The sequence below is a fragment of the Toxotes jaculatrix genome, chromosome 23 (genome assembly GCF_017976425.1).
Source record: "Toxotes jaculatrix isolate fToxJac2 chromosome 23, fToxJac2.pri, whole genome shotgun sequence".
NCBI classification, from domain to species: Eukaryota; Metazoa; Chordata; class Actinopteri; family Toxotidae; genus Toxotes; species Toxotes jaculatrix.
The window spans coordinates 4,132,176-4,144,600 of NC_054416.1; the positions used below are offsets into that span (position 1 = coordinate 4,132,176).

The 12,425-nt window shown below is 41.4% G+C and overlaps 2 protein-coding genes across 10 annotated transcripts in view; both read left to right on the top strand.

The window, feature by feature from the left end:
* The first annotated feature begins 332 nt into the window (after positions 1 to 332).
* nit1 (nitrilase 1) lies at positions 333 to 2,493 on the top strand. 2 transcript variants are annotated; one of them, XM_041031264.1, is made up of 6 exons: positions 333 to 487; positions 742 to 972; positions 1,106 to 1,209; positions 1,316 to 1,452; positions 1,855 to 1,980; positions 2,085 to 2,493. In XM_041031264.1, exons 1-6 carry the CDS (start codon positions 426 to 428, stop codon positions 2,349 to 2,351), a joined length of 927 nt encoding a protein of 308 aa, XP_040887198.1. In that variant the 5' UTR covers positions 333 to 425; the 3' UTR covers positions 2,352 to 2,493. The 2 variants fall into 2 exon arrangements, with proteins under 2 accessions (XP_040887198.1, XP_040887197.1); XM_041031263.1 differs by having other exon boundaries at positions 334 to 490; positions 745 to 972.
* An 800-nt stretch (positions 2,494 to 3,293) lies between these two features.
* clcn3 (chloride channel 3) overlaps positions 3,294 to 12,425 on the top strand; it is a 30,055-nt gene continuing 20,923 nt past the window's right edge. For 3 of the 8 annotated variants that reach the window (XM_041030715.1, XM_041030717.1, XM_041030718.1), the window contains exons 1-2: positions 3,294 to 3,429; positions 8,385 to 8,566. In XM_041030715.1, the coding sequence (XP_040886649.1) occupies positions 8,404 to 8,566 (163 nt within the window). In that variant the 5' untranslated portion in view covers positions 3,294 to 3,429; positions 8,385 to 8,403. Of the gene's footprint in view, positions 3,430 to 8,384; positions 8,567 to 12,014; positions 12,352 to 12,425 lie in introns of those variants that run through there. The other 5 variants (XM_041030720.1, XM_041030724.1, XM_041030725.1 and 2 more) reach the window with 4 other exon arrangements.

Consider the following 12,425-nt stretch of genomic DNA (forward strand, 5'->3'; position numbering starts at 1 on the left):
GTCAGTATCTTATTTTATATTTTAGATGGCTAATAGAACAGGGGCACGAACTTACAAAAAGCGATAGTATTGGATTGCACTGGATGCTGCTCATTCATTCATCTTAACTAAAATTCAGAGGAGCTGTTTGGTTTTTGCAATGTGTTTGTCACATTGGCAAAATAGCCAATATGGCATATTCACAAAAATACATTTTTAATTGTCTCCTCTTTACTGCTATTTAATTTTGCGGCATGCACGCATAAGTAAATTCTCCCCAGCAGGTGGTGTTGTTGTGCTTTAATGCTGGTTTCTAGCCACTGAAAAACAGAAGGGAAGAAGAATGAAGCCAAAGTCTTCCTGTTGCAGAGGACCGAACTGAACACTGATCCAAACGGTAACATGATACTAACATGGCATAAACAGGGAAGGTGACAGGCTGATCAATGTTCACAGTCCGGTGCATTTTGGGATCATCAGCCTGGAGACACAGGATCAGGCTGCAGAAAATGTATGTTTATTATTCTGAGGGAATGTACTGTTTTGATAGCTAATATATGTCCCTTATAACAAGGAATCTATGATAAAGATCAAAATTTGAACTGTTATTTAAATGATTTTTATATGAGTGCAAAGCTGTACAGTATTATACAGTAAATATATAACAGAAAAACCAGTGCAGTTAATAATCAACCATGGTTGACCTGCCATGTTTCCTTGGCATGCAGCTTCTTTGCACTGTACAATAACCTGCTCTCCATGCAGGATGTCCACTCGCTCGGTGGCTGCAGTCTGTCAGGTGACGGCCACCCCGGACAAAGAGGCCAACTTCTCTGCCTGTAAACAGCTGGTGGAGGACGCCAAAGAGCAAGGGGCCAGCATGGTCTTCCTGCCTGAGGGCTTTGACTACATCGGATCCAGTCGAGAGGAAACGCTGTCACTGTCTGAGAGCCTAACAGGAGACACAATCTCGCGATACACAAAGCTAGCCAGGTAGTCAGGTCTTAATTATGAAGCAAAATCAAGTTACCTTGCCACATGTAGAATGTGTGTAGTGAGTAGAATAAGTGGCTCTTGTTTAGGATTTTTATGACTCTCAAGATTTTTATGACTCTCCTTCTTCCAGGAAGCTTGAGGTGTGGCTGTCTCTTGGAGGATTTCATGAAAGAGGACATGAGTGGGAGACTGACAGACGAATCTACAACAGTCACATCATAGTTAATGATAAAGGTACCTTCCATTTAACACTCTCTCTACTTTCTCTCGCTCTGTTGCACACACAGAAGCACACTCATACCTTTACATGCTTACTAACACACTGCCATTACCGCCCCAGGTGACATTGTGTCAGTCTATAGGAAGTCTCATTTGTTTGATGTGGAACTGCCAGAAAAAGGTGTATCCCTCAAGGAAAGTGCCTTCACCATCCCTGGACCCTCCCTTGTGTCTCCAGTCCAAACTCCCATCGGCAAGGTGTGAGATAATAACCATCACCCAACAGACCTGTTCATGCACATTATGCACATTAATTCTTTATGTTACATTATGTTTGAGAAACCTACTGTCCCAGAAAACTACAATGGTTGAGGAATATAAAACTCAGATGTATTTTTTTCAGCTCTGAAACCTTAATGCAAAACATTTAATATCACAAAAATGGCAAATGGTTCAGATGTTCCCAGAAAGTTAGAGTGATGTAGACTTGATCACTTCAAAGATTTACATGTTTACATGTAATTTTCAATATCTTTGAATTTCATGGAGAACATTTCCAGGCATGTTTTGGATTTGCTTTGGGCTTCCCAAATGTGCCTTAACATTTAGGATATAGTAATATGTTTGTCTGTGTTTTGACATTTGTTGTTGTTGTGATAGGTTGGTTTGGGCATCTGCTATGACCTGAGATTCCCTGAGTTATCGCTGGCTCTGCAAAGAGATGGGGCTGAGATCCTGACATACCCATCAGCCTTCACAGTGGCAACAGGAGCTGCTCACTGGGAGGTGGGATAAGACTTTATAAGACAGTCAGAATTTCTATAGGATATCAATGTAAGCAAACCAAAGCAAAATATAAAGAAGCGTACTTGAAATTTATTCATTCCCAGGTGTTACTCCGTGCACGGGCAATTGAGAGCCAGTGCTTTGTTGTGGCGGCAGCACAGGTCGGTCGGCACCATGAGAAGCGATCGTCGTATGGCCATGCCCTGGCAGTCGACCCCTGGGGCGAGGTTCTGGGTGACTGTGGAGGGGAAAACCCAGGCATGGTGCTGGTGGAGATAAACCTGGAAAAAGTCAGCAGCACTAGGAGAAACATGCCGGTTCAACAGCACCGCAGAGACACTGGCTTCTACCACAGTCTGGAGAAGACATAAGAGAAGCTCACGTTTTAAAATCTTTGTCACTGAAAATACAAACTAAACAGGATGTAGGGGCACTGAATTTATTAATTTGGATTTAGGTCAAGTACACATTTCAGAAAACTAACAGGTTTTCTCTTTTTGTTTCAGGTTTAGGTTTCTGTCATGCTGCATCAGCATTTCAAATGACTCGATTAATAAGAGATCAATAGAAAAATCATTTTCAGCTTGTTTGATGATGGTGGAAGCATTGCATCACAGTAAGAAAGAAGTATAAAGGACATTAGTCATACTGATCAATATATGGTACTTTTGGGAAATAAGAACCAGAGAAAATGGTTTGACAAACAAATGTAGTTTAGTTCTTCTAAAGATTACAGTAAAACATTCCTGTTTTAATATGCATTGATATGTGATATTGAAAGGGAGTGTAAAAAAATAACTTGCAATTTTCGTGCAATAATAAATTAAGTACTATTGTGTTGAAACTTATACATCTGAAAAGCATCTCTTGGTCTGTCTTCTTCTGTCCAAAACAAATGAACCATTTAGCTTTTTTCTTTTGCGTGTGATTGTACAATCTAATGGTTATAAATAAAATGGTGAGGAATCATTTTCTAATGATGCTCAGAAACATAAAATGTTAAATTGCTTACATATTTAGATGTGTTAATGCTATGTGTACTAATGTTGTCAACAGCATTTATCCAGTTGAAATAGAAAAGGACTTTCCACAAAACTTTGGTTTATGGTCAAAGTATGAGAATCAGCCCAAAACCAAAAATAATTCCTGCTTTTGTGCAACCATCAGTCAAAAGAGAAACTCTCCTCAGAGATACTCTCCTTTCCTGCCCCTTTTACTGTCAGGGGCTGAATTGGGGGTTGGGGGTGGGAGGGGGCTGCCGCCGCCGCTGGGATGGGAAACAGGAAGTGACCGTCACTGACACAGGAATGGGACTGAAAACAGAAAACACCATCATGATGAGGGGAATGTCAAATCCACTCGTGTTGTAGGAAACTAAATCCTCCTTTCAACTCAGGAAAAAAGGATGAATTGTTGTGTCCGGGCTGCTGGAATTGAGGCATCAGGAAGGTACGTTGCTGTTTCTTTTTAATTTTTTTCCCCCTTTTATCTATTTTTTTTAATTTTTCAAATCAACCGTTAGGTCGGGGCTAGCTACCTAGCCAACTGTGTTGTCGGAGAATGGAGATGTGTGTGTGCTTCACCGTCCGAGGCCATCCATCCTCGCCTCGCTGTCAAATTGCGTGAACTCGCCGGGCTAATTTCACATCACTCTCCCCTGCCAGGAACAGGTGCTAGCTAGCACGTAGCCCGGTTTGCCTGAGTTCCAGTGGAAATTCACCGCTAGCTTAGCGCGCACGTCTGAATACATTTAGAGGATGTTTTCTCGACGCTGTGGTGGTCCCAGGCCCTCGGCTGCAGCTAAGAGAGGCTGAAGCTGTACCGTCCGACTGCCGCATGCAAACAGTCCCCCTTCTTGTGATGTGCGTTTTATTTTTTCATTGATGGTCATTTTCACCATGAAATGCAGATGTAAGGTTAATGCACGGCTAACTGCTGTGCGTGTGTGTGGGCGCTGGAAAGGACCGTCTGTTTTGCTGCCATGCTGGCTGTGTCATGGTTGTTTACCCATCATTAGCATCGGAAATCAAAGTCTTGTGCTTGTACTTATGCAGGTTGTCTTCTTGTCTAGAAATGCAGTCATGTAAGGATATCCTCTACAACCAAATTTTACCTCATTGAATGTAATTGTTTTAGGGTCTAAGTCACTCTCGAAGAAAACAGTTGGCAAACTGTAGTGTGTAAAAAGTTGGGTCATGTTTTCGCATTTATTGTGGCATTTTTCTAGCAGCTCATAAGCTTGTGAATGTCAGCTGAAAACTGGCATTCTCAGCCTGGGACAATATGAAGTATAGATAATGTATAAACTGTGTCATCATTTTCAAATATTTCATAGACTGAATGATTAACTAGTAAAGTAAGAAACTGTATTTATGAATTAGTGTTTGCTTGTATATGAATTATTGATGATTCTGATTATTACCTTTTTGGATGAATTTGTTGGTGTTGTTTGTGGAAGATGCCCAATGGCTTGTTTGGTCCAAACAACTGTATAAAAACCCATTTTACAATGATATAAAACAGAGAAAATCAGCTAATACTCACTTTTGCGAAGCATGAATGAGCACAGTCTTGGTATTTTTGCTTGATGAATGACAGTTATAAAATAGCCCACTGACTAATCGTTTCAGCACAAGCAGACGGCATGTCAGGCATATTGAGGTCAAGGGAGTCTTGTGTAGGATGAGCTGGGGTGCTGGACTGTAGGCTTGAGGATACGGTTCTTTGTCCTTTCAGTGTAAATTTAAACTAAATGAAATTAAAACAGAAATACAGAGGCCTTTGTGTCAGTGGAAGAAGTTGCAGCTATGATCTTGATGTACTTTTATATCCACTTTAGTATTTGTTCTTATTCAATTTCGCATTGTTCCAGTAACTGAAAAACAAGCCGTCCTTAACACTAACCTTAGTGTTAATGTCAAACATAAAGTTAATTTTCCCCTTTTCACTCTGTTCAGGTGTTCAGTTGTACATTAATGATTTATGATTAGCCGTCTGAACTTTTACAGCAGGATCAGACTTTGTGTGGTAGTCTTACTCTTTCCACCCACTGGTTAGAGGCAGGTTAAACTAAAGGTAATGCAGAATTCCTTATTTAATTTACTTTTACTTTTTCACGGTGTAATCAGTGCCCCTGATTGTGTTATGTCTGGGGTATTTGCTTGTTTTATTAAGCATGACCTTAGCGTTAAATTGAGAGTCGAGACATCTCGTTTAAGTGTTCATGTCGCTCCCCTAAGGCCACATATGACCCAGTCTGCAGGGTCACCTAGGACGTAGAAGGCCACATTGAACCATCTTAGCTGAAAACCTGGACTTTACATCTCCAGAGAGAGATTTCTGTTTTAAAGTGAGACGTGTTTTTACTAAATGATCACTAGCTCAGAGTAAGATACTCAAGATACTTAAATTAACTCGTAATTATGGGTATTCATTATTTCACAGTTGAACCTATTTTACTTTTTAACTGGTCTGGTAGGTTTGAGTTAGACTCAGCTTTATTCCAGCATGTATCCACTGCTGTCTCCCAAGGAAAATAATATTCCCAGACTGGCGTAGGCAGGATGAAATTGATAGCTGACAAAGCCTCATTGATAACACACACACACGCTGAAAGATTTCTTGCTGTATTTCTTTTATTTTCCCTGCAGGCCATGGGACATGTAATATTAATTTTTCAGCTTTCATTTTGATAAGTAAGGATTTCCTCTGTCTTCAGTCAGGCCTGTTGTTTTTAAATGACAGATTCTTCCTTTGAGACAGCAGCATGTTGACTGATACTGTAATTTACATGATATGCATCCATACAGTACATGCATATATTAAGCACTGGAGCTAACAATCTTTTTGCTGGTAAAAATTAACCTGTTACTTTTTGTGATTAATTGATGAATCCTGTCAAATATCAAATGTTATTTTGCCAGTTTGACAAGTTTGTTTTCTGACTTAGTCTAATTTTCTTCTAATTTGTAAAACTGGAACCAGGATGTGCTTTGTACTTTTATTTGATAATAATCCAAAATGGAGCCTTACCATTATTGGATTTGTACTTTTTATTTTATTTATTTATTTTACATAAATGCAAAACAATACACACACCAGTACTGATCAGTATGTCAGTTTGTCAGTGTTAGTGATATGTCTGACCAGCTCCACATTGTTGATGTGTCGTTAATTGTGAGGAGTGAAAGGTCGCTGTTGTTTTGGTGCTGCTGCACGGTGGATGTTTTGCTACAAAGCGATCCATATATCGACCGCTCGCTGCCTTTGAAGGATGCGCGTCAACTTATTGGCCGCGTCCATGGAGGAGGAGGTGTGAGCCTGTCGGTTAGAAGAAGGGCAAAATGCTGAATCACATCCCGGCAACGGTCGCCTGGGCAACACCTCCATAGTGACCAGCTGGAGGAAGATAAGGCCCCTCGCTGCTCAGCTAGTTGTATAACATCAGCAAACCCTGCAACGTTTTGTTCCCTTGCTGTTGACTGTACTGCTGTTATCAACCGTCTCACACACACACACACACACACTCCGCCCTGTCCTGAACTTATTCACGTCCTCAAACGGCGGAATGAAATCTGACTGCCTGGGTAGAAACTCTTCAACAATAAACAAACTCTAGTCTCTTTGGCATCATTGCTGTTTTGATTTCTGTTGCAAACGACGAGGGGAAACTTGAACAAACAAGTATACAACAGACTATCATAATTATAGCTATCAAACATCACCAGCAGAGAGAAATAGGATGTAAGATGACAAGTCCAATTAAAGCAAACTGTCTTTAAGAGGCTCAGCAGCACAGTTCTTTTGATATCGGATCTGTCTGTCTGAAAAGATAATTGCACACCTTTAACATGCATTTCATATTCTCACTCCAATTTGTCCTGGTTAACAGTGCTGCATGAATCACCACTCCTGCTGCGCCGTTTTCTTCAAATCTCAGAGCTACTGCAGAAGCTTTGTTTTAATCCAAAAGAAAGTGTTTTGTGAGATTTGTTTGCATTCCAATCTGGTGGGAAATCAAATCATGACTATGCTGCAATAACTAGAGTTCAAAGGGCAATAAACAGTGATATCACATGAGCTCACCTAGAAGCTCTGCCTCCACGTTGACTGTGCATACAAGCTGAATTGAATTTCCTGGCCACGCTGATTTGATATAGCTCAAAGGGAAGTCCTGTCTCATGGTGAATGAGTGTGATTGTTGGCGCAGGGAAAGTTTCTCCTTCCTCTTTGCCTCTCATTATAGAGTTTGTGCCAGTGTGGATTACTCTTCTTCAGTTTCCCTGTTGGCGTTTGCAGAGGGCTTTTGTCCTTGGCCGGCCTGTAGTTTCACTGTCATGGCAATGTGTCACAACTTATTTGTTAGAGGTGAATGACTCTCACTGCAACAAAACATCCAAAGTAAATAGCTTAGTGCTTTTTGCACTTTCTGAGCTGTGTGAGTTGGTGTGGATCTGCTCTTATAAATCAAACCATAGCTAGAAAGCACAGCAAAACTTTGGTGCAGTTCGCTTCCTTTTCACTTTAAAAGTACACATCACACACTGCAGGGTGATAAAAAATCTAGACAAAAAAAATTAAGATCAATTAGGAAATCGAATCCACTCAGGTGGATATGGAGGGAGCCTAGAAAACTATTAGGCCCAGGTCTTTTTTCACAGAAGAATATGGAGTCGCCCATCAGACCGTAAAGGATTAGTGAAGATCAGGCAGGCTACAGCACTGGAGCACATTAAATGTCTCTCTTTCTTTATTACCTTGTGACTCATCACACCTCTAGGCTTACGTTCCTAAAAATATCTTCAGGTTATCTCTAATTTTCAACTGTCATTGGGCTGTCATTGTGCTCAGCCCTGCGGGGGTCATTTTAGGTCAGATCCGTCACTGCCTGAGTCACGTTTGTGGTTACAGGTTCTGGTGTAGTTTCCAGTTTTCCCACAAGGGGGTGAGGTGTGAGAGCAGGTGACGAGCTTTGTGTTGATGCTGCCCTGCTCTCTTTGGTCCAGCTCCATTATTATCATAATCATCCTTTCACTGTAGGGAGGACGTCCCTGTGTTGTTTTAATCCCTCAGTCTCACCTCTTGTGGGTTTTGTTCGTTATATCATCACGGTCAAATATCTTGATTGCTGTTCAGCGACTGACAAAGTTGTTTTTTTTGCTGGACTATATATGTTTGTACGACTATAATCTTGTCTATCACACGATGTCCTTCTGTCTTTGCTGTTTAGCTGTGAGCCAGTATGCTCGTTGACAACTCACCTCACTCGTCTGTGTACCTGATAGACTCCCCTCACCTTGTAGACTCTGTAATCTAGCCTCCTCACAACACGGTGTGTATATCTCCACCACTCCCCTCCTCCCTCCCTCTCTCCCTCCTTCCCTCCTTCCCTCCTTATCATCCAGGGCACCGGTGTGTTGCTAAATGGAGTCGGAGCAGCTGTACCACAGAGGCTATTGCAGGAACAGCTACAACAGCATCGCCAGCGCCAGCAGCGACGAGGAGCTGCTGGATGGAGCCGGCGTCATCATGGACTTCCACACCACTGAGGACGACAACCTGCTGGATGGAGACGCTGCCTCCCCAGGTAGGGAGTACGGGAGACCTCCAAATACCTCACCTGTCAGTTTTGATTGGTCCCAAATCTGCTGGATCTCTTGAGCTTCCACTCCATGACCCAGGCTTGATGAAACCCCAGGCCTCACTCTCCAATCAGATAGGATCTTTCCTTGAAATCTCCCATCATGCCCTGATCTTTCTGTTGCTGCATCTTCAAATTCAGAAATCTTCTGGTTCATGGTTTGACCCGACAAAGCAGGGAAACGCTGCTCTGGCTGTGAATCACCTCACTCCTGATGCCAAGACGCATCAAGTGTGTGTCTGTTTCTGTGTGCTGCTGTCCTGTGACACAGTCACTCTGCCATCTGCCCTTTCTTCATGTCCATCCACACCCATCAGCTGCTCCACATGCTGTCCTGTCACACCCTTCAGACACCTGCTACACAGCATCCAGTCAAGATAATCGTCCTGCTCCCATTTTGACCTACTGAACCTCACAAATAGTTATAAACTGATCATTTTAAAAGGAAATGGTTATAGAGAGCCAAAATCACTTTTATGTGACCTGCTCATGAGAATATGTTAAATACTCTAATTTCAGAGCTTTCACCTGCATCTCACTGTCTTCATTCAGTGAATAGAGCTGGCTCATGTGACTTAAGTGTGGAACCCAAGTCACGTGATAGGAAGTTTAGGTCATGGCATCAAAATAAATTTAAGAAAATAAAATGTAAACTGAAAAATATTTTCCCATTTGAAAGCACTTGCACTTTTGAAATCATTTGTGAACTGAGATGAATTTATTTAAAAATGTCAGGATTTCCATTGTGACATTCATTTACCTGTTTTTAATCAGTCTATCTATGCATGTTTATTGCTGTTTTATTTTTTTAGTTATATAAACATCTCTTAATATGCTGCTTTATAAGGATCTGTTAGACTCTCCACGGACTCCAGTTTGTTTTTTTTGTTATTTTATTTTTTTTACCTACAGTCATCTGCTTGGTCGTCTTATTTGTCTTGTTGTGATTGTTATTCTGTCCATAACTGTTCTTGTACCAAGCTTTGCTTTAGATAGTTTCCCAGTTTTCCCCTCTCCACTATCCTGTTTATATTCACGTTTCTGTCTTCTACCTTGACCCGATCACCTCTTTAATGTTCTTGCTTCCTGTGTCCTCTGCTTTACTTTTTGGTTCCACTGCCACTTTTACATGTGCTTTTGCCTTTGCACATTGTTCCTCCTCCTTTTTGTCTCCAGCCTTACGTGGATTTTCCTGTCAGGTAGCAATTACAGACTGGTGGTAGTAACAGTGCAGACACGTGGCAGAGCCTCAGATTTTTTTTTTTAAATTCATAAATGCGTCATCGGCTGGCTAAATATAGAAGAGGTTAGGTGGAACGGGGTGTACAAGTGGAGACACAGCGGTTTTAGCGTATTAAATGAAACAGTGACATATTTATGATGCACTTTTATAAGCGACTGTTGTGTTTTCTGCTGAGTTAGATCATTACCTCATTCATTATTAGACTGCTGGAAGTGATCTCTGCCATGCTTCTGCTTGTCTGGCTGCGGTGCCTTGTATTTATGATTGTAGTCATACCTGCCATTCCAGTGCAGTCACCTGTTTCTCATTCATTCAGCAGCTCTGTGGCACTCTGACTGGTATATCCGGTGTCCCATCAACACCCGATCTGCCGCATCCTGTTTGTTCTTCCCTGTCTGAGTAAATGTGCTGATTCCTCTCGTTTCCCCATTTCTTGAGCTTTGACTTGCAGCTGATCAAACAGAAATCGCACATGCTGAGGGTTGTGTTAGAGGGGTCGGCTGATCTTGGCTCTCCAAATATGAACGGTTTGTTTTTAATTACGGTGCTTCCACGCTGAAAACTTGCTGGCTTGATTTAGTGTCAAATCCCTGCTCTCTTTGAATGAGAATGAGCACTGAAGTTGGCAAACTGGTGTGTTTATGCAAGGGATAAAAAAACACTCTGTCCTGTTTAAACTCTGTTTTAAGTGTTTGTTGAGCAGAGAGGTTATTTTCTGTCCGTTTGAATTGGATAACTAGGATTAACTGCCTTTATTGGATTCAGTTTAATGTTTTTGGGTTGCAGACAGAGTTTAGAATAAAGATACAGTACACATAAAAAAACACATTTATTTAAAAGAATCTAAAGTAAAATGGACCAGTTGCTTCAAGAGAACACGGACCTTTCACTGGCCCTTATTTCACTATGATCTGTCATCTTCCTTTCTCCTGTGGAGCAACTTTCTTCAGTTGAAGCTTGATCAACACTGTTCCTTTTTTTGACTGTTAAGTCTTGTATGGTTGGAACAAAAAAACCACAGTATTTCTGTTAATGAAGAAATTAAAAACTAAAAATTAGACCATTTTAAGGTTAGGATATGAACTAAGGATTTGATGGAGAAAGTTGTAATTCCTAAACTGAAAAGCAGTGCCTGGTCTAGTACTTCTACTCTACAGCACTTCACTTCTGTTTTACGTTCGTATGTAAGCTAATATTTTCTTTCTGTCAAGCTGTTAATGGATTTAAATTATGTTGGCAGCATTTCTGCCGACTTTGAATCAGCACTACCCGTGGACTTCCATTGTATGATTTGAAGTGTCTGTCTAGACTCATCCTATTTATTATTGAAGAGGGGTGACCAGGCTGTTCAGTAGGACACACACATAGATGGCTGTATGGGTGACAAGTTTGGCCTGGAGGCAGTGCTGGAGCAGAGGCCATGTTACCTGAATAAAAGAAATATCCTCTGATTTGTCAGCTGTCAGGCATCACCAGAGTCGCTAGGATTTATTCTGTGGGGAGATGTTGTGAATGATTTTGAGATGTTTCATACAATCGTTATGAGTTTTCTATTTTGTCTTTGCCAAATCACTTAATAGAGGTATCAGAGAGGTTGTGTTAATGTACTGTATGTGTGTTTATGAAAGAGGGATTGGCTTACATTTCCGCCTGGTGATTAGCCTCTTATTCTTTTACTCTGAAACTGGACCTCTGGGCAGTTTGTCTCAAAAGGCGAAAGTACAGAGTAACCCTAACCTACCAGCACTTATACTGTCACTGCTGCTACAAATACAGAGCTTCAGTGAAACGTTTCAACAGGTAGATGCACAGCACATTACTGATACTGTCATAATACGGAAAGCTTTTTAACTGTTGAAGGAATCTGAAACAACTACATTTGTTTTCGGTCTTCCCTTTTTAATATCTTGGACTATATTGTAATTTACTACTGTAAATACCTGAACTTCACCTACCTGTCTGGTCAGCCTTGATTTGCATGTGACACCCAGACGTGCGCCGACATTCCCAGTGAACCAGTTAGGCTGCCAGGTGGTGTGAGCTAGTGTTTCAGGAAATCTCTGGATACGTGTCCTTCCTTGAAGTTGGTATGCTGCCTGTCTCTGCCTCCCTGTGCTATTTTTACGTAATGGTGAGGGGTGGGTTCACAGAAAAGCTTGTAAAGCCCTCCTCTCGGCTAAGTCTGCAGTGTGAGCAGGGGGCTGGCTCACTCCGTAGCCCCATGGAGATTTTTGCTGAAACTTTTTGTTGGCTTAGAAGGAGTAAAAGAGATAAATGCAGCGGTGCTTCGGAAAACTTTGGTTCTTGAACAGAAACGGATTTAGTCTGGGTTCTTTTAACTCACTGGATTACAGAAACTCGAGAGACTTTCCTGTTTCAAATTTCATATCGTGGTTTTGCTGTCTTGACGTCCTGGCGGGACTTGTTTTGGAGGGTGGTGACAAACTATGGCTGATATCACCTGTGCCATTGCCCAGCAAGATCTAAGGTATGACGGGTTGTATTTTACTTTAGAGTGAAATCTAAATTACAGTGTGCGAGTCCCATTGTTTAAGCCTGGGA